Here is a 27,537-nt window from a genome sequence, read left to right on the forward strand (position 1 = left end):
CTGAGGATGGTCCCACATTGATCACCTGAAGATACATGGGATTGCTTTTGATAATACCACTTAGAAACCATGGAGATGGATTTGCCAATACTGCAGTTGCCATTATCACTTTTGCACTCAAGTCTCCATCAGTGAACAGAACTAATATTTTCAACAAGACAGACTTAATATTACTAAAATGAATCTCTTTTTGACTATATCATGCAGTTATAGAATGGAATTTTTTTAAATTATTTATTTATTTTTATTATTTCGATATCCCGTGTCACTCATATAAGGTTGGGTTCCCCTTTGAGTCTGGTTCCTCTCAAGTTTTCTTCCTAAATCATGTCAGGGAATTTTTCTTAAGCAAAAATATTTTTTAAACAAAAATCTAGACATACGTACAATACTTTTGAAATTCTGTATACTTACTGAAGGTAATACGGTTCCACTAATTATTATTTACAGATCATAACGATGCCATGGGCACTTCCCCCTCTGACCTGCAGCCTCTTCCGGGGTTTGGAACATGCTTATGCTGCTTTTGATGTGAAGTATTGTTAGTTTGACTACATTACTAAGCTGTTTCATTGTTCTACCTAAATATCTAAATATATCTATCTAAATATCTTATTTACAATTCACCATGCTACCACATCAACTGCTACCCATGCATATCAGATACTGTGTCAAAATTCTTCTTCCATTGTTAATGTTAATGTTAATTCTACTGATAAGTGTATGCTAGTTAGCTCTCTATGATGGAGAAGATATTAGGGGCACATCCAGATTCTAGAAATTATTAGTGACAGCAAGAGTAGTGTTGTGTCTGTAGGAAGGTGCCACTCTATTTCTTGCAGCATAGCACATACTCTTAGAATAGGTCTAGTTAATCAGTGACAAACCAAGAACAGGTAGCAGTCAAGCCAGCTAATCCGACCGTCTGCTAGCTGCAATGAGTCTTCAACCAGGGTTCATAATGTAGAGACTGTGTCTGTTCCCCAAGCTAAACAAAACTGTATAAACAATCAGAAAATTTGTTTTAGTAACCTGATTAGCATAAAATTAGATCATAGAGAATGCACAGCCAGCACTTTTTATCTGAATGACTGTTAAATATAAGATTAAGTATCTTGCATCTAAAGCACTTATTGTTAATGATTAAAGCACTTATTGATTGCTGATTTAGTTAGTTTAGTATTCTATGCTTGTTATCGTCTCACAATACACGGAGACGATTGCTATGTTAACTCATTTTTTTAGTCTATTTTTCCTGAGAAATCTGTTACCTCGTGTACAACAATTCAACAGCATGGGAATGAATTACAGTGCCCCTTAGAGCACTGAAAACATTGAGTGCATACATCGCATATTCCTCATAGTGTTATTCTACTTACTTAACTAACAAGGTTACCTTCACTGAACATAAACAAAGGTTTACATTTATACAAATAGCATAGCACAGTTATACACCTAATACAATATTAGTCTAAACATCATTGGCATCATTGGAACATCATTTAGGAAATTAGAATGTAAATGGCATCAAACAAAACTATTAATATTTCAGTTAGCATTAAAAGAAAGCCTTCTGAGCTACAAAAATATCTCAGTACAGCTATATCAGCATATATCTCTGCCCTAGTCAAAGATGACAAACACAATCCTAAATTTTTATTTAGTACTGTAGGAAAATTAACTAGAAGTAAAACCACACCATCTATATGCAGCAACAATTACTTCATGAATTATTTCAATAGAAAAATTGATAAGATCAGGCAGAAATTTCAGACTATTTTTTTTAAAACCAAACAATTTTATAGATCATCCTGTATTCAAGATTCAAGAAGCTTTATTGTCATTTCAACCACATATAGCTGAAGCAGTACATAGTGAAATGAAACAACTTTTCTCCAGGACCTGGTGCTACAAAAACATACAACATATAGTTCAAACACAAAATACAACACAGAGCTAGGACAGATGTTTGTCCAAGCCACATAAAGTGCAAAGTGTGCAGCTAGGTGCAAACAAAGCAACAACAAGACAGTGCAAAAACAATAAGTACAAAAAGACAACACAAAAACACGGGACATAGGACACTTAGCACCAAAAAAAGAAAAAGAACATGCGCAATGAAATGTAAATTAAATGAAATAAAATGAAATGATGTACAATTTTGAGACCTGACAACATGCATTGTGCAAAAATACAGTAGCAGCGGTTGAGATAGTGCAAAATAGAAATAAACATAAATATAAATATAGCAGCAGATATAATAAACACAAGGGTTGAGGTAGTGTAATAAGTACTGAGCAATATAAGTTATGTGTGTGTGTCCACACAGGTGAGAGAGAGAGAGTGTGTGTGTGAGAGACAGAGAGTTTTGTACAGTTCAGTCCTGAGTGTGTGTGTGTGTGAGAGAGAGAGAGAGAGAGAGAGAGAGAGAATTTTGTACAGTTCAGTCCTGGGTGTTGAGGAGCCTAATGGCTTGAGGAAAGAAACTGTTACACAGTCTGGTTGTGAGGGCCCGAATGTTCCGGTACCTCTTTCCAGATGGCAGGAGGGTGAAGAGTGTGTGTGAGGGGTGTGTGGGGTCATCCACAATGCTGTTGGCTTTGCGGATGCAGCGTGCAGTGTAAATGTCCGTGATAGAGGGGAGAGAGATTCCGATGATCTTCTCAGCTGTCCTCACTATCCGCTGAAGGGTCTTGCGATCCGAGACGGTGCAGTTCCAAACCAGGCAGTGATGCAGCTGCTCAGGACTCTCTCGATTTTCCCTCTGTAGAACACAGTCAGGATGTGTGACTAAGCCTCCTCAGGAAGTAGAGGCACTGCTGGGCTTTCTTGGTGATGGAGCTGGTGTTGAGTGACCAGGTGAAGTTCTCTGCCAAATGAACACCAAGGAATTTGGTGCTCTTGACAATCTCCACAGAAGATCCGTCGATGAACAGCGGAGAATCACTCTGTGCTCTCCTGAAGTCAACAACCATCTCTTTAGTCTTTTTGACGTTCAGAGACAGGTTGTTGGCTCTACACCAGGCTGTTCGCCGCTGCACCTCCTCTATGTATGCTGACTCAACGTTCTTGCTGATAAGACCCACCACGGTCGTGTCATCGGCGAACTTGACAATGTGGTTGGATCTGTGCATTGCTGCACAGTCGTGAGTCAGCAAAGTGAACAGCAGTGGACTGAGCACACAGCCCTGAGGAGCTCCAGTACTCAGTGTGGTGGTTCTGGAGATGCTGTTCCCGATCAGGACTGACTGGGGTCTCCCAGTCAGGAAATCCAGGATCCAGTTGCATGCTCAGCTTCTCAATAAGCTGCTGACGGATGATTGTGTTGAATGCTGAACTGAAATCTATGAACAGCATTCGAATGTAGGAGTCCTTACAGTCCAGGTGTGTGAGGGCAAGATGGAGGGTTGTGGCTGTAGACTATATTACTATTTCTGATCTGCACTTAGAATTTTTTACTCCTCTTCAAGAGCCTGATTCACTACTTTCTTCCTCAAAACTATTAATCTGCATACCAGATTCCTTACCTACATGTTTTCTTAAACAGATAATACCAGTAGCTACAGATGATCCTCGAAGCCCTCGCCCGAGTTCTAGCACCACCACCGAAGGAACACTTCCGGGTTCATGAATATTTAAGGAATGTTCTCGCAATGTTTCGGTGCGAAGTATCGTTCCTAGCAACAATACCAAGCCACTCATATTGCATCCTAACACACCCACTGCTGGCTCTGTGCTACAACCGACCCCTACTAAAAATTATAAATCCTTCTCTTAGCACTGGCTATAAACCTAAATCTTTTAAATTGGTGATTATCAACCCCTTAATTAAAAAACCTGGCCGTGATCCCTGTCAGCTGTCTAACTATACGCCAACTTCAAACATCCCCTTTATCTCCAAGATCCTAGCACAGAAGTTATGTTCATACTTACATAGGAATAACATTCATAAAATGTATCAGTCAGGATTTAGGCCTCATCGTAGCACAGAGACAGCACTTGTTAAGGTGTTAATGTTAAGTATAGAGGCCTATTGTAGGCCTCTGATCAGGCTTATGTCTCCTTGCTGGTGTTGCTTGATCTTAGTGCAGCTTTTGACACCATTGACCACACTTAATACTTAATAGGCTAGAAAATGTTGTTGTTGTTTCAGCTAAGTCAGATGAGGGACACCAGCTTATTAAGATTGAAGCATGTGTAAAGGACATTAGACAGTGGATGCTCACTAACTTCCTTCTCTGACAAGACAGAAGTGCTTGTATTAGGACCAGATGCAGCCAGAAGTAAGCTTTCTGATTAGAGTAACTCTGGATTGTCTTTCTGTTTCATGTCCAGCAGTAAAAGACCTTGATGTAATTATTGACTCTGGTCTTTCACTTGAACCTATGTAGAATATATCACTAGGGTAGCCTTCTTTTATCACAGAAATATTGCTAAGATAAAAAACATGATGTCACTTCATGATGCAGAAAAACTAGTTCATTCTTTTATTACCTCTAGGCTGGATATGGATGTTCCAGTAGGAGCAAGCTCCAGTTAGTTCAGAAGTCCTAACTAGATCCAGGAGATATGAATGCATCACTCCTATCTTATCCACCCTGCATTGTCTCCCAGTCAAATATTACATTAATTATAAAATACCATTTCTGACCTATAAAGCACTGGTGCACAAATGGTCTGGTGTGCAAAAGCAAACATGATCTTGCACCACAGTACCTGAGTGGTCTTTTTTTTTATCTGCCACACCTACTTCGATCAAAAGGTGCAGGCTATTTGGTAGTACCACAAGTAGCAAAGGCTACAGCAGGGGGCGGAGCTTTTTCAATTGACTCAATGTTTAACTCCAGGCTGAAAACACATTTGTTTAGTCAAGCTTTCAGTGATGTCACCATTCAGCTAGAGTTGTGGTGGTGGTGTGTGTGTTTACATCAACATGGAATGGTGCAAGAACTCTGTGCCTTTTTCTACTTACTGCTCATCGCTACTGAAGTTTGTGACTGTTGCAGGTCATGAAGGCCATTTTATTTACCTCAGGAATTCACCAGTTTTCATTGTCAGAGTGTACATTCCACCACCACAGACTCTAACCAAAAGTCGTGGATGGCTGCAAAGGTGCCTGTGCTGTGCATGTGTCAGAACTCAGAGCCCCCTCCGAGTGGACATATCACAGGGTGGAATTTTGTTTGTATCTATTGCTCTTAGCTTTCCCAATAACCTCCACAATCTATAAAACTTAGCCGAAATAAAAGAGATCTCAGTCAACAGATGAGAAGAAGCGGGTTTCTTTATTCAGTCATGCAGTCAACAACATGCATATCTGAAGAGAGCAGCTGGTCTCTCCAACCCTGAAAAAGTCCCCTCTACTTATACCCCAGGCGCCCCGAGGCGCCTCCTTTTCTCTAATTTAAATATTTCCAGCAATTTCCCATTATATTCAGTGTATGGCTACTTTAGTCCCTCCTTTCTTAGTTTACATACGTTTCCCAGTTCCCATTATTTTCACATTTGTCCCGATACCGCCCCTAAATTTATACCATCCTCCCCTCGATGATGTCAATTTTCCTCCTCTCCAGTTCCCCTTATTTTTAGGCTAAGTCACCAATTTTTAGAAAAAAATTGGCGCTTACTTAAAGGCACCACTTCCTTATTGACTTCATTTGACCATCACCTCTTAAAGGTGCTTCCTCGGCTCATCCTGACCTCGCGCGTTGCCCTCCACAACAATGTGTAAGTACCTTGCTCTCTTCCTCTATGTCATGATGACTTTTCTCTCTACCTTCTTGATCTAAGTTTTATTTACTAATTTTAAACTAAGCTGTGCCATTAAGCTGCCTCATATCCTTTTCTCTTTTCATCACTGTTGGTTGCTAGTATTCCAATGCTATTGTCTCCTCTACCTGCCTATCACTGTCATGTCACAGTGACCTGGCCTACTTCCCACACTGTGTTCCTTTTGCCTTAGTACACGCTCTCTTTTGCTGACTACATAGTCACGCAGTATGCACTTCTCTCATCTCTTCCCATTTCCCATTATTTTTCCTAGCTCAGTCAGCCCGCCGCGCTATCTTCTGGAGAAGTCCCAGGGGTGCTCTGCGACGCTATCGCCAGTATCAGCTATCCTGTTTGGCCATTGAACTTACTGGTTTCCTGGAGCACCTATCTGAATCCTCTATTCCTGAGTCTCCTTACCTCACTCACCATATCGTGAGAGATACCGTCTGTCTTGATCAGAGCACCCAATTTCACCCCACAACCTGTGATCAGTCTACTCAGACCTTCTACTGGCATTGGACACGCACCACCTCTCAAGGCGTCCAGACTGAGGATTTCCCTGTTGAGATTTCCTCTAATGATTCTTCCTCTGACTCCTCTTCATTTCCTAATTCCCCTGACATTCCCCAACTTTCTCCTGAATTTGTGCCTATGCCTTACAGTATTCATGATGTTCCTCAGTCTTCTCCTGACTATTCGCCCCCAGCTTCTCCCACTGATTACTCTCCAACTTCTCCTCAGGATCCCGAGATTCCGTCTTCTACAACTGACCCTCCGGTCCCACTGATCCCATTGGATAGGCTGGCTGACTGAGTTGTAACTCCTAATGTTTCAATAAATCTCTTCTTTTTTTTTTCTCTTTCTTCAGTCCCTGTGTGGTTATTGCGCTAGCATGCCGCCCTTAATATTTTTGTGTGATTATTATAGAGACTATGAGGCTATATATATATATACACTATATTGCCAAAAGTATTCGCTCACCTGCCTTGACTCGCATATGAACTTAAGTGACATCCCATTCCTAATCCATAGGGTTCAATATGACGTCGGTCCACCCTTTGCAGCTATAACAGCTTCAACTCTTCTGGGAAGGCTGTCCACAAGGTTTAGGAGTGTGTTTATGGGAATTTCTGACCATTCTTCCAGAAGCGCATTTGTGAGGTCACACACTGATGTTGGACGAGAAGGCCTGGCTCTCAGTCTCCACTCTAATTCATCCCAAAGGTGTTCTATCGGGTTGAGGTCAGGACTCTGTGCAGGCCAGTCAAGTTCATCCACACCAGACTCTGTCATCCATGTCTTTATGGACCTTGATTTGGTCACTGGTGCACAGTCATGTTGGAAGAGGAATGGGCCAGCTCCAAACTGTTCCCACAAAGTTGGGAGCATGGAATTGTCCAAAATGTCTTGGTATGCTGAAGCATTCAGAGTTCCTTTCACTGGAACTAAGGGGCCAAGCCCAGCTCCTGAAAAACAACCCCACACCATAATCCCCCCTCCACCAAACTTTACACTTGGCACAATGCAGTCAGACAAGTACCGTTCTCCTGGCAACCGCCAAACCCAGACTCGTCCATCAGATTGCCAGATGGAGAAGCGCGATTCGTCACTCCAGAGAACGCGTCTCCACTGCTCTAGAGTCCAGTGGCGGCGTGCTTTACACCACTGCATCCGACGCTTTGCATTGCACTTGGTGATGTATGGCTTGGATGCAGCTGCTCGGCCATGGAAACCCATTCCATGAAGCTCTCTGCGCACTGTTCTTGAGCTAATCTGAAGGCCACATGAAGTTTGGAGGTCTGTAGCGATTGACTCTGCAGAAAGTTGGTGACCTCTTTGCACTATGCGCCTCAGCATCCGCTGACCCCGCTCCTTCAGTTTACGTGGCCTACCACTTCGTGGCTGAGTTGCTGTCATTCCCAAACACTTCCACGTTCTTATAATACAGCTGACAGTTGACTGTGGAATATTTAGGAGCGAGGAAATTTCACGACTGGATTTGTTGCACAGGTGGCATCCTATCACAGTTCCACGTTGGAATTCACTGAGCTCCTGAGAGCGACCCATTCTTTCACAAATGTTTGTAAAAACAGTCTGCATGCCTAGGTGCTTGATTTTATACACCTGTGGCCATGGAAGTGATTGGAACACCTGATTCTGATTATTTGGATGGGTGAGCGAATACTTTTGGCAATATAGTGTATATATATATATATATATATATATATATATATGATTATTATAGCTATTATTAATCAAAGTTAACTACTTACTACTTAATAAATGGCTAAATTATTCTTGATAGATACACACTACTCTTTAGGCAGAATATTGCTAAGTCAGAGCTTAGAGCATTGAGTACATTAGCACTTAAGCTACTTTTAAGGCTAGGCATATAATTCAAAGCTGGGTATATTATATTTTCTCCGATAATATATTTTCTCCGACACATGCATGTGAGTGGCTCTATTATCTAAAAAAAAACTTCCACTCTGGTACAGCTAGACACAGCACAGTGCTGCTACATCAACGTATCTCTTCACCCTAACAGAAGCAATGAAACAACAATGAAAAGAATGAAAATAACAATGAAAGCTAATACCATATTTATGAAAAATTGTACCCAAAAGTCATGTATATAAAGAACAAAATGGGCCTAAAACAGATTCTTGTGGAACACATAACCTAGTACCTTAGTACTAAGTAGATAGTTCTAGATAGTATATAATGATAATCAATCAGATAATCAATCAAATTAGACCTTATCCAGGAAAGAGCCAACTACAATATTTTTCAGTATATTGAAGTCATCAGTATATCAGCCAATGGTAGATCATTTACCACTTTTAACCATCACTTGCTCAGAGTTCTGATGAGACCTATCCTAATTGATTTCATGAATGTTACTGAATTGTAGATATGATCATAACTGCTGTGATAAAGCATTTTCTAGGATCTTGGAGATAAAGGGCAGGTTTTATTTTGTCAGTACGTGTTCCATTGCCAGTTCAACTCTGTCCCTGGGTTAACAATTGCCTGAGTGGCAATCTTATGCTGGAGTGGGGGTTCAACATACAGTATGTCTTTACATGTAACACTGTGGCAGTGTCTGAGAGTGAAGCTTGTGTTATCATTTGAGCATGTAGAGTAATTTATGTAACCAACAGAGAAGAAACTGTTGTGTTTATGTGTTCAGCAAAACTGGGACAAAGTATTATGATACACATAGATCGCACTTATTGAATCATAATGATTTTTTATTTTACTTGTGTATGTGTAGCAAGAAGAGACTCCACTACACTACCTATTCATCCTCATTGAGACCACAAGTCATTAACACACCACTAAAAGGTCACAAATGCAATCACTGAACAACACTTTGCTATCACACTACATCTAGGTTCCAATACACAGTTAAGATCCGTGTCAGCCTCTTCCACATCCTTCTAACCCAGCTAAAACTGAGTGACTTTCAGAAGGAGAGGATACATGCCCAAAGCTGCATCAATCAGCTAAAATATAGGACAAACTCAGAAGTTCAGATGAAACAGAGTGAAAGGCAAGCAAAGAAATTGTAAAGCTCTTTGAAACCCAGGCAGCTACCTTGATACAAAATGAGAAAGCAAAGGCTGCCCAGACTGAGCTAGCATACTTATCTTCAGGGTCTTGGAGATAAAGGGGAGGTTTGATGTTGGCATATAGTTGGACAGTTCAAGGTCAGGTTTTTAAGGTATGAGAAGGAAGGGGGCACAACCTAGAACCTCTCCAGGCCTCACAGTCATACCTGTTTACAGAAGAAAGGGATCCATCTGTGCAGACTTCAAAGCTGTATATGGCCACCTGGAAATTAATCCTCCATGGGCACATAAAGACATAAAGCCCAAACAGACCAGAAAAGGGGGGCAGAATTGACACAGATCAGACCTTGCATACACTAGAACACACTAACATATATTTAAACCCATTACAGTAGGAAACACACTCTCTCCCTGATAGGGAGAACATTCTACACCAGAACAACCTAAACACATTTTAACACTTCGACCAATATGTGTGTGTGATCATCATTTAATTTGGATAAATTTGGGAAAATGTAAAATTGAGTATGACTTTACTTACATGTGACACAATCACTGTTGGCCACAAACCCATGTGTAATCAATAAATACACTAAGTTTAACTTAGTAGTAGATCAGCTGTGTAAGTATTAAGTTTGTAAAATTTCCCCTTCTGACAAGTTAAATGCCCCACTAAATCCCCATACGTATTTTGGTGGAAAATATAGTCACTTCAATATTTAATGCTAATGTCCCTACATATTGTGGTGAAAAATGCAGGTGGATAAATGTATAATGCTTGTCCAACCATGTCTAGCTAATTTTCAAAATTTATTTTTGGAGGATGAGGGCACATTTATTTATTTATTTATTTATTTATTTATTTATTTATATTTTTGTTTTTTTTTAAATCAGGGGTTTGGTAACTGCTAGTTTAAAAAATTTAAATACATAGTGTTATAAATACATGGTGCTCATCAGGGAAGAAATGATTATGTTCATTTGATTATTATTTATAAGTAGTTCTGCTAATATCTCTTTGAATGTGCAGGTAAGAGATCTAGTAAACAATCTGATGATTTTGATAAGGAAATTAGTGAAATTTATTTATTTTAGTACATGACATCAATTACTTGTTTAAGGGTTCTGAATGGGCCAGTGTACCAGGAATTAAGCTATATACAGGCCTAGGGATGGTGCAGATACATGGTGGCAAGCTACACTGTATTCCTTGTTACGGAAGTTTGGAAAAAATAGCACACTGGTAGGCATAGGCAAGAGTAAAAAGGTTCACAATTTATTTGCACTGCTGTGCAACAGGACACAACACTCTCTGTTAAGCATGAAAGAGTTTGCACAAACAATATTTGGTCACAAACAACTTCTAGTCATTCAATTCAATTTTATTTATTTGTATAGCGCTTTTAACTATGAACATTGTCTCAATGCAGCTTTACAGAAATTTGTAGTATAGAATTAAAATGAAACTGTTTCAAATTAAATTTATATTTACCCCTAATGAGCAGAGGCGGAAGGTGACACAGACATTAGGAATTACTGGGACATAAAGCATTCAACCACTCCAGTCAGCAAACCTGAGTGAACATGCATGAACGATAATGTGACAGTCAAAAAACTTTAGGGTGATCAATCCCAAAATTTTCGTGGAACAATACAATGCCTTGTACACCATATTATGACCTGGTTCACTTTTCCTATTTGGATTTCTACAATTTCTTACATCATTCATATTACATAAACACACAAAAAATTTTTTTTACAATGAAACACCTTTTAAAACAAAGAAAAGTCTATTCACCTTCTTCACAACTCGCCTGTGTCCTAACACCATGAACTGGGTTTTGGGTTTCAGTGTCTACATGTGCATCAAGCAAATCCTGTTCTTGTGTGTGCACGCCCGAGTAATTATTATCAAGTGATACCCCTCTGAGCTCGGCCCTAGGCTGAAAATCAAGGATATGAATCCTTGACTGGTCATTGGATTCCCCACCATCTACACTAGAAGGAACTGTTCCCAAAGCTTTCTGGGTGTCAAAGTTCTAGGATGAAGGACCTTCGAACCCTTGAACTAATGAGCTCTCCAACTCTTGGCTATCAAGGTTAGCGGACCCCCCATTTACCCAACTTGCAGTTCTTTCCTCTAAATCTGTAGAATCAAAATCCTTCACATCAGGCTCACTCCGAGTACTACAAATTTCAGCATCAGACTCCCCCTCAGAAAATGAAATGCTTCACCCCTTGTCTGGTGACTCAACAAGTAAGAAACTAATGTCCAACAACAAGTTCCTATGTACTACCTTTTCATACCCTTCCTGATCTTTAAGCTTATAAGTGTGCGTCTGTATGTTCCTGTCCACTACAGTAAATACTACAGGATCCCACTTATCTGCTAGTTTTCTTTTCCTTCTTTCTCCCTTGTTCGCAACCATCACACGGTCCCCAGTGTTCAGACATGTCCCTTTGGCCTTCTTGTTGTGCCCCCTCGCCTCTCTCTTTTGTTCCTTTTCGCAATGTTTCTGTGCAGTCTCAGCTGCCTCATGGAGGTATGACATTAATGACTTCAGATAAGTACCATGATCAACAACCACAGGATCATGTAGCACTTCATGTTTTTCCTTCAAAGGCAGTGTTCGAAGCATACTTCCTAGGGTCCGATAAAACCTCTCTACCCCTCCATTTCCCATGGGGTGATGTGCAGTGGTATGAGACTTGGTGACCCCCGTCAGATTCAACAACTCCTTTAAAAGAGCGCTTTCAAAGTTAGCTCCCTGATTGGTGTGAATGCGACTAGGAAATCCATATAAGCAGAACACATGATCCCACAATTTCCTCGTGACCTGCTTGGCTGACTGATTCGCACAGGGGAAGACATGAGCTAGCTTAGTGAAATGGTCAGTCACGACAAGCACATCAACTGAGCGCTTTTTCCCATCCTCTGCAGTCCAAAAGTCTAAACATACAAGCTCCATCGGCATAAAAGTCTTGATGCTTTCGAGGGGAGCACGAGCAGACAGTTCTGGAGCTTTGGCTAGAATACATCTTGGGCAACGTTTGATGTACTCACATATATCTTTTGCCATTCCTGGCCAAAAGAAACATTGGCAAGCTAAATAGATGGTTCTCGCTTGCCCCTGATGACCAGCTGTGTCATGCACACCTATCAAAGCTTGACCCTGCAGGCTAGAACCAGCTGATACCACTTTTGTTTACTATATGGGTCTTGTGAAACTCTGTACAGAATACCATCTTTAATCTTTAACTTGTCCCATTGTCTGAAAAGAGACAAAGTTCTGGAATTCATGTTTGTCCTTTCACGCCTTGATGGTTGACGCTTCAAACTCTTAAAAGACACGACTTGAAATAGCCGAATCAGCCTGCTGCGCATCCCTAATTTCGTGAACAGAAATCGTGGGGAGAGTGTCAGTGTCTGTCGGTGCTAAATCTTCGTAAGATTGAATTAGCTGCACAGCTCTCACTTGAGATGTTTCTTCCCACTGTTTATGTGAATTGAGGCAAGCCCTCACTGCGTCACTGCCAGTAGACAACGGAAGACAGATCTGTGAATGGATTGATAGATTCTGAGCCCCGTGATGAAAAGCATCTCTAACTTCACCTCCATCAACCTCCTCGGCCTCCACAAGCAGGTCACCATAACGCGCTTTCATTAACCTGCTGCTCACAGTCTTAACGAAAGGATCTCTACTCAGAGCATCTGCTACGACGTTTTTTGTCCCTGCTATATGCTTCAACTCAAAGGTATAGGCTGCTAGTTTGGACACCCATCGTTGCTCACAAGCATCAAGTTTAGCCTTGGACATAACATACGTGAGTGGGTTGTTGTCAGTCCAGACCATGAATGTTTGACCTTTCAGCCAGTGGCTAAACTTCTCACACACACTCCATCTGAGTGCCAAGAACTCAAGCTTATGGACTGGATAATTTCTCTGGGATTTACTCAAAGTCTTGCTTGCAAAAGCAATTGGACGAGCCTGTTCTTGTCCTACAGGTATTTGAGATAATACAGCCCCCAGTCCACCAAGGGAAGCGTCTATCACCAGAATCAAGGGTTGAGAAAAGTCAGGGTGTGCCAGAACTGCACTTTGTAAGAGACTGTCTTTGAGGCTGCATAACGCACGATCACATTCTACCGTCCAGTCTGAGGGCTTTAACTTCCTAAAAGTGCCTGCTTTAACATCTCCCTTAGTCCCTCTCCTCCTTCTCTGCCCCGCTGTGAGAGCAAATAGTGGCTTTGCTAATGAAGAATACCCGGGAATGAAGTGTTGGTAATAAAGGATCATACCGAGAACAGATTTGATCCTCTGCACTGATGGTGTACATTTGTCATCCTCCATCAGATCAGACTTGGACAGTTTTGAAATGACTTCAACCTTAGTGGGGTCTAAAGAAACTCCATCCCTGTCTATAATGTGACCTAGCAATTTCACAGAAGTCCTCAATAGATTACACTTCTTAGGGCTGAGATTAAGATTGTACTGCCTCAGTCGACTGAACACAACCTCTAGCCTTTCTAATGCTTCCTGCTCACTCGGAGCAAACACCAACAGGTCATCAAGGTAGCACAGAACACTACTGAAATTCAAATCCACAAAGATGCTAACCATCATTCGCATAAAAGACGCTGGACTGTTACATAGCCCTTGAGGCATCCGATTATACTCATGTAGCCCTACAGGAGTCATGAACGTAGTATACTTTCACACTCGACGATAGGGAAGCCTGAATGGGCGCTCATCCACCAGCCAAATACGGTGAACGAAACCCTATACCTCCCCACAGTCCAATGCGTGCTTAGAAAACACATCACTGTATTCCTCTAATAGCTGGAACAACTTCTCCTTTGTCTCATGACTAACAGAACATGACTGTATGTCGAAATCACCAAGACAGACAGTCTCTAATCGCCGTCTGAAACCAGCACAAGAACTTAACGTATTCTGACTCTGCTTCTCCATCATTTCGGATTGACTCAGCCCTTGGAAAAGCTCAAAGTCCTCTACAGCGACACATGGGAAAACGTTAGCTAACTTACGATTTTTCCTAAGGATGACTGGCTTGTCAGAGAAGTTGGTGACTTTTACAGGAACCCAACCATCACCCCACAATGGCGTAACAACTCGCCCAACCATGATGTCACGTGAAGCTGACCTTGAAGTGGTTGGTTCCACTACCACGGTGCTTCCGGGTGACATAGGAGTGTTTCTGGGCACCCTTCCCCAAACAAGGTGTTCCTGTCTGGCTAAAAGTGTGACGCACTGCTGTACTTTGATCGTTCCTATTTTATTGGGTAACTCTGAGCCCTTCCACCGACAAGTGTTGGCCATCACATCGAGAAACTGCTCACATCCTTCTGTTGGTTCTGCCGCATGACCAGAAACAAGCCTCCAGTAATCATTAATGCCCTTCATGCGATGTGAAAGGAACTTGATCACATTTGTGCCAGCGATCAGATCATCCTGCTGGCCAGGTACTACAAGAATAGGTTCCATTCCAATTCCATGCTCCCAACTTTGTGGGAACAGTTTGGAGCTGGCCCCTTCCTCTTCCAACATGACTGTGCACCAGTGCACAAAGCAAGGTCCATAAAGACATGGATGACAGAGTCTGGTGTGGATGAACTTGACTGGCCTGCACCTCAACCCGATAGAACACCTTTGGGATGAATTAGAGCGGAGACTGAGAGCCAGGCCTTCTCGTCCAACATCAGTGTGTGACCTCACAAATGCGCTTCTGGAAGAATGGTCAAAAATTCCCATAAACACACTCCTAAACCTTGTGGACAGCCTTCCCAGAAGAGTTGAAGCTGTTATAGCTGCAAAGGGTGGACCGATGTCATATTGAACCCTATGGATTAGGAATGGGATGTCACTTAAGTTCATATGCGAGTCAAGGCAGGTGAGCGAATACTTTTGGCAATATAGTGTATCTGGCGAGCATTCAGCAACTTCACCAACACCTCTCACCGGCGTGCGCAGCGTGAACTGGCAGGAGGCTCATGCAACATCAAAAGGCAGGCGCAACCACGCCAAAATCCCCATTCAAAATAAAAGTTACAAATTGGTGGAAAATAAATAAATAAATAAATAAATAAATAAATACACCATATTACAATATTATGGATTTTTGTGAAAAAGAATAACATTTAACGTTCACTTAGAACCCGTTACACTTGCTTATGCACCTACTGGAACATCCAGACAGACAGGCATTACAATAATACAACAGGGGTCAAGGTCATGTTTTTTAATCAGGGGCTTGATAACCACTAGTTTAAGTTCAAGTTCTGTAGGGTCAGATGGGGATCCAAACATGGATGATAATTCTATTAGATTATTGACAAACCTCTCTGCAGTAAATGTAGGATTTAACATGGCAGAGTACATGTATCATGTCTAAGACACATTTTAAATGAAGCAAAATAATGGTTTGAGCTTTTCTTCTGACTTATCAAAAGGAATATTAAATTCTCCGACAATTAAGTTTGAAACAAAATCTGCAAATTCACAAAATAATAAAGGGTATAGCCCTGGGGATCTGTAAATAGCAATAAATGGAATCAACTCAGTAGACTTATCCTTTGAGGCTACATATGTTAAGTTAGTGTAAAAAACTTCAGATATGTTGAATTTATTTCTAGATTTTTTTACGTGGTGCCTAACTTATCATAAATAACTGTGACACCTCCTCCCCTTGCTGATGTATATAATAATACCACGGCAGACAAACTTTATTTAAATGCTACATATTTGTTTGGTTTAATCCATGTTACTGTAACACATAATACATTAAACTCAGATCAGTAATAATTTCATTAACAATAAGTGCTTAGAGAGCAAGAGATCTTATATTTACAGTCGATCAAAGATGCTGGCTGTTCATTCGCTATGATTTAGTTTTATGTTAATCAGGTTACTAAAACAATTTTTTGAGTGTTTCTACATTTTTATTTAGATTAGGCACACACTCTATATTGTGAACATTGGGTAATAAATGCAGCTAGCCATGGCTCCTGCCTGTTCTGATACTATGTGCTTTGCTGTAAGAAATGAGAGCAGCACCTTCCTGAGTGTAAAGGGGCCAGCCCTCAAAACTGCTCCAATTATAAATCAAGCCAAATGTTGTTTTCAGAGCACCACCCAGACATCCAGCAGTTCAGCATCCCTGCAGTGATTCCTCAGGCCATTTGGATAGATGGGATCCTCTCATATTCCTGCATCCACCAAGAAGTCAAAGATGTTCCTACCACAGAGGTTCAAGTGGCAGGCCAAACAGGTGAGAGGCATTTCCTTTATGGGTTAATACCTACCGATTGCATTACTATAAAGAAAGATTGTCTAGGGTTTTCCCCTGTCCTGATCAATTCTAACAAAACCACTGGGCTACTGGCCCTGAAGCCAGACTCATGCGTAAAACTGCATGGTTCCCTCACCACCTTACCAACATAAGCCCTCACCCCCTTATCCTCAAAATATCATGAATTAGTTTCTTTCACCTTTTCCACTATTCACTGTGTTTCTAAACACCAACCTATTTGTGTATTTAAACTCTTTATACAAATTAAAAATAAATTTCAAATCTGCCGAATTCCCGGCATGGAAGTCACCATCATTTAAGATTCTAGATTCAAGAGATTTATTGTCATGTGCACAGTGAAAACACAATTATTTAGACCATACAATGAAATTCTTACTTTGCAATTCTCCCTTACACAGAAATAAAATATTAAATAATAGAAAAAAATGAAAATATAATGATTTATATAACACCTGAGATTAGTACCAGATTTTTTTACTTTGGCATGAGCTTCAGGTTTGCCTGCATCTTCACGAGCCACTGCCCTTTTCAAGTCCACATTTTTAACCATCAATAGTGTGTGGCCTAGCTGGGTTGAGCAAACAACTCAAAGTCAGTAGTAATGTGTCTAAAGTCCTCAAAGCGACTGTCAAACTTCTGGATAAGGTTGCTGAGAACAGCATCATACTCATGGAACTTCTCTTTCACAATGCCTACCTCTTCAAGACAGGGAAAATGGGCTAAATTCCCTGCATGTGGGGTGAGAAACAGAGAAAGAACAGTGTGAGACTGGGAGTGAAACAGGGAGTGAAACAAGACTAAAGCAAGCATGTAAAAACAGAGGGAGGAAAATAGAATAAATAACTCCCAAAAGATGGAAATTATTAATTCATGACAATTTAAGAAACTTTAAAGCAAATTTTATCAGCTTTTATCAAACTCCACATATAATTCTAAATATAATTAATAATAATTATAACTTCACATAAAATATCCTAAATATTATAACTGAATGTTACTGTTACCTGCTGAGAGATGTCTTCTGAGCAGCAGTAATTTTTGTTTGAAGGCTCTGACATAATCAAAAAGTTGATCATCAAAAAGGTGATAATCTGGTCCTTTCCCTGGAGCTGAACATTCAAAACATTGAGCAGCTCTGTGACATCCACAAGGAAAGCCAGGTCAGAGAGCCATTTCTTATCAGTGGGCACTTAATTTGCTCGGATTGAAGTTTGGCCTTCTTTGGCCTTCCTTTAGCCTTCTGTTTTCACGCCTCGCTGTTGTACTTTGAGAAAGCTGCAGAATTGTTTGCTGAAACATTGTTTCATAATGACAACGGATATTGTACTCTTTTAAAACAGCAACAGACTGTTTGCAAACTAGTCATACTGCCTTGGATTTGACTTCAGTGACTAAAAACTCATCTTGCCAAACTTTTTTAAAATTTCTCTTGTCTGTGTGCCACTGCCTTGATTTCTCAATTATTGCGTGTGTTAATTCGTTGTCGTTGATTGATGCAGTGTCGCAAAGCACGCAGCGCTGCACATTGAATTGCGCATGTACATAAAAAAATCAGATTCATTTACATTTAATTTCATTTTATTCTTTTGTAGCTCAACAATAAAACAAACAAAAATGTTATGTTAAATTAGAAATTATCTGTGTCAAAGGCATAACCCCCCCTCTATTCTCGCGGACCCTAGTTTGGGCATCTCTGAGCTAAACATTCAAATCGTAGGAAGCTCAGGGGAACAAAAGTCACTTAAATACTGTTTGAGTAGGGCAAATATTATGTATGATGGGTGAAAGAGTATAAATATAACACCATATGATGAATGAATGGCCCATTAAAACGGTTAGAAAGTAAAAGCATGTTTAAAGAAAAAAAAATACCTTAAGAAAAGGAAAAGCAGTGAAAAATCATGTGAATTTAAAAATAATTAGTTGATCAGGAAAGTGATTTGAAAATCACACTCACTGACTTTCATATTAATCTTATAACCGATACTTTATAAAGAACACCCTGCTGATGATAAATTAACCCGAATAACAAGACATGGCTTAAAAATAAAATTGTCAGTTCAACACTGTAAATCTACAATGGTTTTAAAGAAGATAAATGAAGCCCTTGGCAGTAAATGTTACTAAATGTTAATAGTTTATTTTGTTAATAGTCTATTTCTATCAATTAACAAAATGGAAAGCAAAGGAACAAGAGAAATCCAAATCAAATCGATATGTGGTGTGAAAACCCTTTGCTTGCAAAACAGCATCAATTCTTCTAGGTACACTTTCACACAGTTTTTGAAGGTACTTGCCCAAGGTTGTTCCAAACTTCTTGGAGAACTAACCACAGGCCTTCTGTGGATGTGAGCTGCCTCAAATCCTTGTCACATCATGTAATCCCAGAAAGATTTGATGATGCTGAGGTCAGGGCTCTGAGGTGGTCAAACCATCACTTCCAGGATCTTCTTTAAACTGAAGATAGTTCTTAATGACTTTGGCAGTATGTTTGGGGTCGTTGTCCTGCTGCAGAATAAATATGGGGCTAATAAGACTTCTCCCTGATGGTACTGCATGATGGATAAGTATCTGACTGAATTTCTCAGCATTGAGCACACCATTAATACCAAATAAATCTCCAACTCTGTTTGCTGAAATGCAGCCTGCTCATTATTGTACTGCTTTCCAGCCTGTCAGCAAACAACCTGCCTCCTGCTACAGCCAATATTTCAAATTTTGACTCATCAGTCCAGAGCACCTGCTATAATTTTTCAGCACTCCAGTTTAAATTTTTCTGCACAGTTGAGTCTCTTGTTTCTATGTTGGTAGTATGACATTTTCATAATGATGACCACTTCTGGCCAGACTTCTCTGGACAGTAGATGGGTATACCTGGGTCCCACTGGTTTTCGCCAGTTCTTTGCTGATGGCACTGCTGGACATCTTCCGATGTGGAAGGGAAGTAAGCATGATGCTTAAGTTTCCTTGGCCGACCACTACATCTCAACATGGGGCAGTGGATGCTCAAGTGGTTACACCTGCCTAACACTTTTGCAGTACTGTGTATATAATCACAAAAATTTATATAAATCTAATCTATGTATGTAGGAAATGTATGTATGTTTAACTGTGACATTGCTGTTGTTCTAAAGAATACTATCTAGATATCTAGTGTATCTAGATATACCATCTGCCTTTGACAGACTGTCCCTAATATAGACAGATCTCCTCTAGGCAACAATTTAATATACTTAAATATAGATTGTTTACTAGTGGGGATTTAAAAAAATATTGTCGTCTGACAAACAAATTCCTAAATATTTTGCCATATTTTATGAGGTATACTTTCAATGCGGGGTTTCAGTGTTTTTTAGTTAAATCTAGAAGCAATAGAAAATTCATTTGTTGTGTTTATAGTTGGTGTGACATGGTCCGTGTTCTTTAAGAATAAAGTCGACAGCTAACTGTGATATAATTTCTCCAAGCTTAAGAGTCATTGATTGTACCCTTTTCTGTAGACTTCCGTTTTTTCTTGGGAAAGAGCCTATTGAAAACATCTACTTCCGTTCTGTCGGAAGACTGCGAGTCACCGGGCGAATCAGAAACCTCAGCAGGCGGAACAATTGTGGGCCTTGTTTGACTATTATGGTAAGATTTGGAGGAGATTTTTTGAGTTGTTAATATTTTGTTTTAGTTTATTTGTTGTATTACGTGTGGCTCCTAATACTGTTTAAATGCTTCTGATTAGATATTGACATTTGGTGGTGTATGGGCGGACAACATTTTCATGTGTTCAATATGACCAGTCGGAACGACTCTTGGAATTCTCATATAAAGCGAATTCGGTTTCATTAAGGAGAAAAAAAAGAAAGAAAACAATTCCAACTTACGAACTCTTTAACCAACCGACAAATTTACTATGAACTGTTTGACTAAAAAAATGTACTAACCCATCTCGTGTTGAATCGGATTCGTAACAGTTATCTTTTAATACAATTTAACTTTCTGTAAAACTGCTTTGTGTTTTACAGGAACCACATGGTTAAATTCACGAATTTTATTGTTTACGTTTTATTCGTACACGAATTTTATTGCTGATTACGGTAAATCACTTGTGTACACTCACCGAGCACTTTATTAGGAACACCCGTGCATCTGTCAATCAGACAACTGTGTTGCAGCAGTGCAAAGCATAAAATCATACAGATACGATCCAGCAGCTTCGGGTAGTGTTAACAGCAATCATCAGAGTGGGGTAGAATTTGATCTCGGTCATTTTAGCTGTGGCATGGTTGTTGGTGCTGGAAAGGCCACTGGACAGGTTCATAAATGCTGCTTTTTGGGGATTTTCATGCACAACCATCTTTAGGGTTTACTCATTCAAGAGTGGTAAAACAAAGAAAAAACATCCCGTGAATGGCATTCAGTTTGAACTGCTAGCTCTTGACTTTTCTCTTCAACAAGGTGTTTCCATCCACAGAACAGCCACTCAGTTGATGTTTTTTATTGCACCATTATGAGTAAACCCTAACTCAGATAACCATGAAGAATTGAGGCTGTTTTGAGAACAAAGGGAGGCAGTTCCCAGTATTAGCACAGTATTCCTAATAAAACTCTTAGTGAGTCTGTACAGTACAGTAGAGAGAATGATCATTTTAATAACCTAACCACACATGGGCATACTGTAACCCTTATGTGCATTTTGAATTTCAAGCTGTTTCAAGTTGTTCAACATGTTTAAATGGTCAACATGAATCTTCATCAACATGAGACTACAGCTTAGTTGTCTGTTTGTTCTGAAAGTATTTTAGGAAAATATTCGGATGTACCTACTATAACAAAATCACAGATTTTGTTCTCTTCACAGATTTCCCAAAACTGAATTTGTAGTACTGAACTGGTCAAGGCTGCATCTGTTAATAACGTGGAATAATTATTTGGTCCACTCCACCTGTTCTATGGAATGGATGTTGAAGAACTTAATTTTCTTCTAAAGTCCACAAAACTGAGGATTTCTTAAGTAGTACAGGACACCATAACATTTGAATTCAATTAAATTTAAAAACACTTCTCCTCAAAAATGGATCAGCAAGCGAGTGGTGTGGAGGACCCCAACAAGCAGTCTAAAAAGAAATCAAATGAGGATGATGGCAAGAACAAAAAGCTGGTATGTACATGTCATTTTTTGTAGTGTTTTGTCTTAGAAATGTGTTATAATGCAACAGTTGGAAGTTAAGCAGTTGGTTAGCTTCTGTGCTGCTCATCTAGATTTATAATTTATAGTACTGATATTTGTGTATATATATCATTTGTGTGTGTATGTATGTGTGTATGTGTGTGTAATATATAATTATATACACACTGCCAGTCAAAAGTTTGGACACACCTTCTAATTCCATGGTCTTCCCTGATGTTTATTTCTTTCTACATTGTAAAACAATAGGCAGCCAAAATACACAACAATGTCCTTTGAACAGCTGATATTGAGATATGTCTGCTACTTATGCTCTGTAAAGCTTTCATAATGGCTCTAATCTGAGGTGCTGTTAATTGGTGATTTCTGAGGCTGGCAACTCTAAATGAACTTCTCCTCTGCAGCAGAGGTAAATTTTGGTCTTGCTTTACTGGGATGGTCTTCATGTGAGCCAGTTTCATCATGGTGCTTGATGGGTTTTTCAAATGCACTTGACAATACTGTTCTTGCAAGAACTATTCCAGAACACCTGACCTTTGTGTCTTAAAATAACAACTGACTGTTGTTTTTTGTCATTACATATGGATTACTTAAGTCCATGTGTGTTATTTCATAGTTTTGAAATCTTCAGTATTGTTTCTAATTTCAAGAATGTAGAAAATAAATCCCTAAACAAAAAACATTGAATTAAAAGGTGTGTCCAAACTTTTGACTGGTAGTGTATATATTTATATATCTGTGTAGGTAGATAGATAGATTGAGAGAGACTGAGAATAAAAAGGCTAATATTCTTCATGAACATTTACACACGTCACAATGTAAACAATTATACATAGATCACAAAATTATTTATACCCAGGACAAATTATTTTTATTTGATGAATAGGCATCTTCTGGTTGGAAATGACGCAAAAAGGTGACAAATGAATGGAAGACTTCCATTGAAGTGTAGAGATATTCTAGAGATTCTTTTTTTTTTTTTTTTTTTTTTTTTTATATAAAAAGTTTAAATTTTAACAAAACATTGCATGTCCACAATTTTCCACAATTATTCATACTCTTTCTCGATAATTAATGGCACAGCCTTTATTTTTCATCAAAGCTGTCAAATGGATTTTAAGTTGTTTGCACATTTTCACTGGGATTTTGGACCACTACCACTCTTATGCATAGATCTCCAGGTTCTTGAGGTTGGAAGGCTTCCTTGCAATAACTCTTGTCTTCGGTTCTCTAATTTCTCAAATTTCACAAATTCTCATTTGGATTCAGGTCTGGACTCTGGCTTGGTCACTCAAAACATATTGTTCTCTGCCAACCATTTCTTGTTCACTTGTGCTCTGTGTTTTGGATTGTTATCTTGTTGGAAGTTCCACTGCATCTGCATTTGCTCCAGAATCTTAATATTTTTTCATGATGCCATTTACTTTTCCAAGGTCGTATGGCCCATTTGCTGAAATACACCCACAAAGCACCACCATCATACTTACCATACTTAGTAACATATAAACCACCATATTTTTCCATACATACCACATACCACCATACTTTTCGTCCAGGATGGCGGTGTGGCAGTAGCACACAGTGGCCACTCCGGACCAAAAATGGTGCTATTGTCCCATTATAGCCCAACTTTCACAGCATATGGACATGAGATACAGCGGTGTTCATGTGTACGACCGCCAGACACTACTGGGATGTGGGAATCATGCACCAGCCAACGTGCATGACGACTATGGAAAAAGCGTCGCAATCTCAGTTTGCTGCGGAGACCAGGCCCCGAGCCCTCGGTGTCGCCTGATGCCGGTGGTCACGAGAGGAGTCGACAGAAGCGGTGTGCGAGGAAGCGGAAGCACAGAAATAGGGCGGGTGTCCTAGGCTAAAAACAAACCCTAGCTGGCTGGCACTCCCCTCCATACTGCATCAAATGTCTGCTCCCTGGACAATAACCTGGACTACATTCGACTCTGTGGCGAACTACACGGCGTGAGTACAGGGACTGCTTTGTCTTTGTTTTCACGGAGGCGTGGCTCAGTGACAGAGTTCCGGACGCCGCCTTTCAGCTAGCCGGGCTAACTGCATTTCCTGCGACAGGAATGCAGCTCTGTGTGGTAAGACTCACGGTGGTGGCTTGTGTGTTTTACATCAACACGGAGTGGTGTAAGGACTCTGTGCTTGTGTCTAATTACTAGGGATGCAACAATACAGTTAACCCACGGTTCAATACATACCGCGGTTTTTAACCATGGTTTTCGGTTCGGTTCGGATGGCTCGGCAAATTAAAGTTTTTTTACCATTATTCTTTGCTTAGGTGACAGGAACAGTATGTTAAGAAGAAAAAAAATTGGTTTTAGTTGCGCTCTTTTTTTCCCCAATCCGCTATGTAATGAACAGTAAGGGTGAGACAACTCTGTTGCCTGCGAGGTCCAACTATCTGTTATTAGAGCAAGGCTTTGCGCTTTAGCCAATTGGTTTTAGAAATTTTTGCGCGTTTTTTTGTAGAGATCGGGAAAAAAGGCCGTGTCTGTAGTGTGTAACGCGGTTTGAGTACTTTTAGTTGCCGAAAGCCCACATCACCGATCACAGAAAACAGCTGCAAATCTTTAGCAATTATGATGTTATAATTATTTTTTGTGTCTCTCGGAACCAGTTGTGTATGAATGCTGGAAGGAATCAGCTAGGGACTGTTGCTTTTTGGATGCCTGTGTTACCTTCTTCCCCACAGTGATATCTCTGGGTGATGGAGCTGCAGATGTGTGGTCATGTTGGAAGTATTTCCATGTCAGTATGTAACTTGTGTGTAACACTGCTTAAACAGTCATTTTTTTGTTTAGCATTTTTGTTTCATCGCCATCATAGTCAACAACAAATCCAAAATGTTCCCACACCACAGATTTGAAAGACGGAGCTGCTTCCACATATTTGTCTTGCTTCACCGCTCTCCAGGGTTAGAGTGAAATCTGACACCAGCATCGCAAGCATGGTTACCGCCCCTAACTTTAGCGCTCACTGATTGGATATTTACTTGCGGGGAGGCGTGTCTGTCTCAGCGCGTAGACATACAGTACAGGCAAACACAAACAGGCAGTCATTCCACCCAGCATTAATGCTAAGGAGGCTCTGTGTGAGCCTGCAGAATGCACACCCCGACGGACTGTTTATTATCGCCGGAGATTTCAGTCATGCAAATCTCAAGTCTGCTCTCCCTAAATTTCATCAGCATGTGGACTTTGCGACGAGAGGGGCGAACACGCTGGATCTTGTTTACACAAACATTCTCGGCGCATACCATGCGGAGCCCCGCCCCACCTTGGCTACTCAGACCACATCTCTGTTATGTTGATTCCAGCATACAGACCCCTCGTCAGACGCACCAAATCGGTTCTGAAACAGGTTAAAACCTGGCCAGCAGGAGCCATCTCTTTCGAGTGCACTGACTTGAACATGTTCAGGGAGGCTGCAACCAACGGCGATACCACAGACTTGGAGGAATACATGTCATTAGTGACCAGCTACATTGGAAAGTGCATTGATGACGTGACCATCATCAAGACGATCACCACACGCTCCAACCAAAAGCTATGACCGCAAATGTGCATGCACTGCTAAAATCCAGAGACTCTGCCTTCAGAGCTGGAGACAAGGATGCCCTGAGAACAGCATGGGCCAAACTGTCTCGAGCCATCAGGGAGGCAAAGCACGCACCCTCCCAGAGACTCCACGGCCACTTCCATAGCAGTGGTGTCACTCGGCGCATGTGGCAAGGCATCCAGTCCATCACCAACTACAGGCTAGCTCCACCTGCCTGTGACAGTGATGCCTCCCTTCCAGATGCGCTGAACAAATTCTATGCTCGGTTTGAGGCACGAAATGATGTGACGGCAAGGAAGATCGTCCCTCCTCCAGAGATTCAAGATTCAAGAAGCTTTATTGTCATTTCAACCACATATAGCTGACGCAGTACATAGTGAAATGAAACAACGTTTCTCCAGGACCTGGTTCTACATAAACATACAACAACAAAGTTCAACACAAAACAACACCACAGAGCTAGGACAGGAGTTTGTCTTAGCCACGTAAAGTGTGCAGCTAGGTGCAAACAGAGCATAGACAAGACAGTGCAAAAGACAATAAATACAAGAAAGACAACACAAAAAACACAGGACACTTAGCACCGAAAAAGAAAGAAAAGAACGTGTAATGGAATGTAAGTGAAATAAAATAAGATAAAGTGAAATGATGTAAAAAAGTATTGTGCAAAAATATGGTGCAAAAATACACAGCAGCGCTTGAGGTAGTGCAAATAGAAATAAACATAAATATGACTAGCAGCGGATGACAGGTAGAGGTAGTGCAATAAGTAATGAACAATATAATTTGTGTGTGCGCATGTCCACACAGTCAAGAGAGAGTGTGTGTGTATCTGTGTGTGAGAGAGACAGAGAGCTGATATACAGTTCAATCCTGTGTGTGAGAGAGTGTAGAACAGTTCAGTCCTGGGTGTTGAGGAGCCTGATGGCTTGAGGAAAGAAACTGTTACACAGTCTGGTTGTGAGGGCCCGAATGCTCCGGTTCCTCTTTCCAGATGGCAGGGGGGTGAAGAGTGTGTGTGAAGAGTGTGTGTGAAGAGTGTGTGTGAAGAGTGTGTGTGAAGAGTGTGTGTGAAGAGTGTGTGTGAAGAGTGTGTGTGAAGAGTGTGTGTGAAGAGTGTGTGTGAAGAGTGTGTGTGAGGAGTGTGTGTGAGGAGTGTGTGTGAGGAGTGTGTGGGGTCAGCCACAATGCACTTAGCTTTGCGGATGCAGCGTGCAGTGTAAATGTCCGTGATAGAGGGGAGAGAGACTCCAATGATCTTTTCAGCTGTCCTCACTATCCGCTGAAGGGTCTTGCGATCCGAGATGGTGCAGTTCCCAAACCAGGCAGTGATGCAGCTGCTCAGGATGCTCTCGATGGTCCCTCTGTAGAACACATTCAGGATGGGGGAAGGGAGATGGGCTTTCCTCAGCCTCCTCAGGAAGTAGAGGCACTGCTGGGCTTTCTTGGTGATGGAGCTGGTGTTGAGTGACCAGGTGCTCTGTCTCACCACGGCTGACGTGAGGAAAACTCAATGCCGGGTTAACCCATGGAAAGCTGCCGGACCAGACAACATTCCTGGCAGAGTGCTCAGGGAATGTGCAGAACAGCTAGCAGATGTCTTCACTGACATCTACATCTCCATCTTCCAATGTGCCTAAAGTTCACCACCATCATCCCCGTGCTGAAGAAGTCTCCAGTGTCCTGTCTCAATGACTACCGTCCTGTTGCACTCACACCCATCATCATGAAGTGCTTCGAGAGGCTTGTCATGAAGCACATTAAGAACCTGCCGCCACCATCACTAGACCCCATGCAGTTTGCATATCTTCCAAATCGCTCCACAGACAATGCCATCAGCACAACCTTTCATCTGGCCCTCACAAACCTGGACAATAAAGACACTTATGTATGAATGCTGTTCATAGACTTCAGTATTCAACACAGTCATTCCTCAGCACCTGATTGAGAAACTGAGCCTGCTGTGCACCAACACCTCACTCTGCAACTGGATCCTGGATTTCCTGACTGGAGGAACTCAGTTAGTCCAGTTCAGGAACAGCATCTCCAGCACCACTACACTGAGCACTGAAGCTCCTCAGGGCTGTGTGC

General features: G+C 40.9%; 1 protein-coding gene across 6 annotated transcripts in view; it reads left to right on the top strand.

The window, feature by feature from the left end:
• Positions 1-20,170: 20,170 nt before the first annotated feature.
• Positions 20,171-27,537, top strand: part of diaph2 (diaphanous-related formin 2) — a 285,969-nt gene continuing 278,602 nt past the window's right edge. For 5 of the 6 annotated variants that reach the window (XM_058396725.1, XM_058396727.1, XM_058396728.1 and 2 more), the window contains exons 1-2: positions 20,183-20,312; positions 21,532-21,831. In XM_058396725.1, the coding sequence (XP_058252708.1) occupies positions 21,745-21,831 (87 nt within the window). In that variant the 5' untranslated portion in view covers positions 20,183-20,312; positions 21,532-21,744. Of the gene's footprint in view, positions 20,313-21,531; positions 21,832-27,537 lie in introns of all 6 variants that reach the window. The other variant, XM_058396724.1, reaches the window with a different exon arrangement.

Source organism: Hemibagrus wyckioides, linkage group LG08 (genome assembly GCF_019097595.1).
Source record: "Hemibagrus wyckioides isolate EC202008001 linkage group LG08, SWU_Hwy_1.0, whole genome shotgun sequence".
NCBI lineage: Eukaryota > Metazoa > Chordata > Actinopteri > Siluriformes > Bagridae > Hemibagrus > Hemibagrus wyckioides.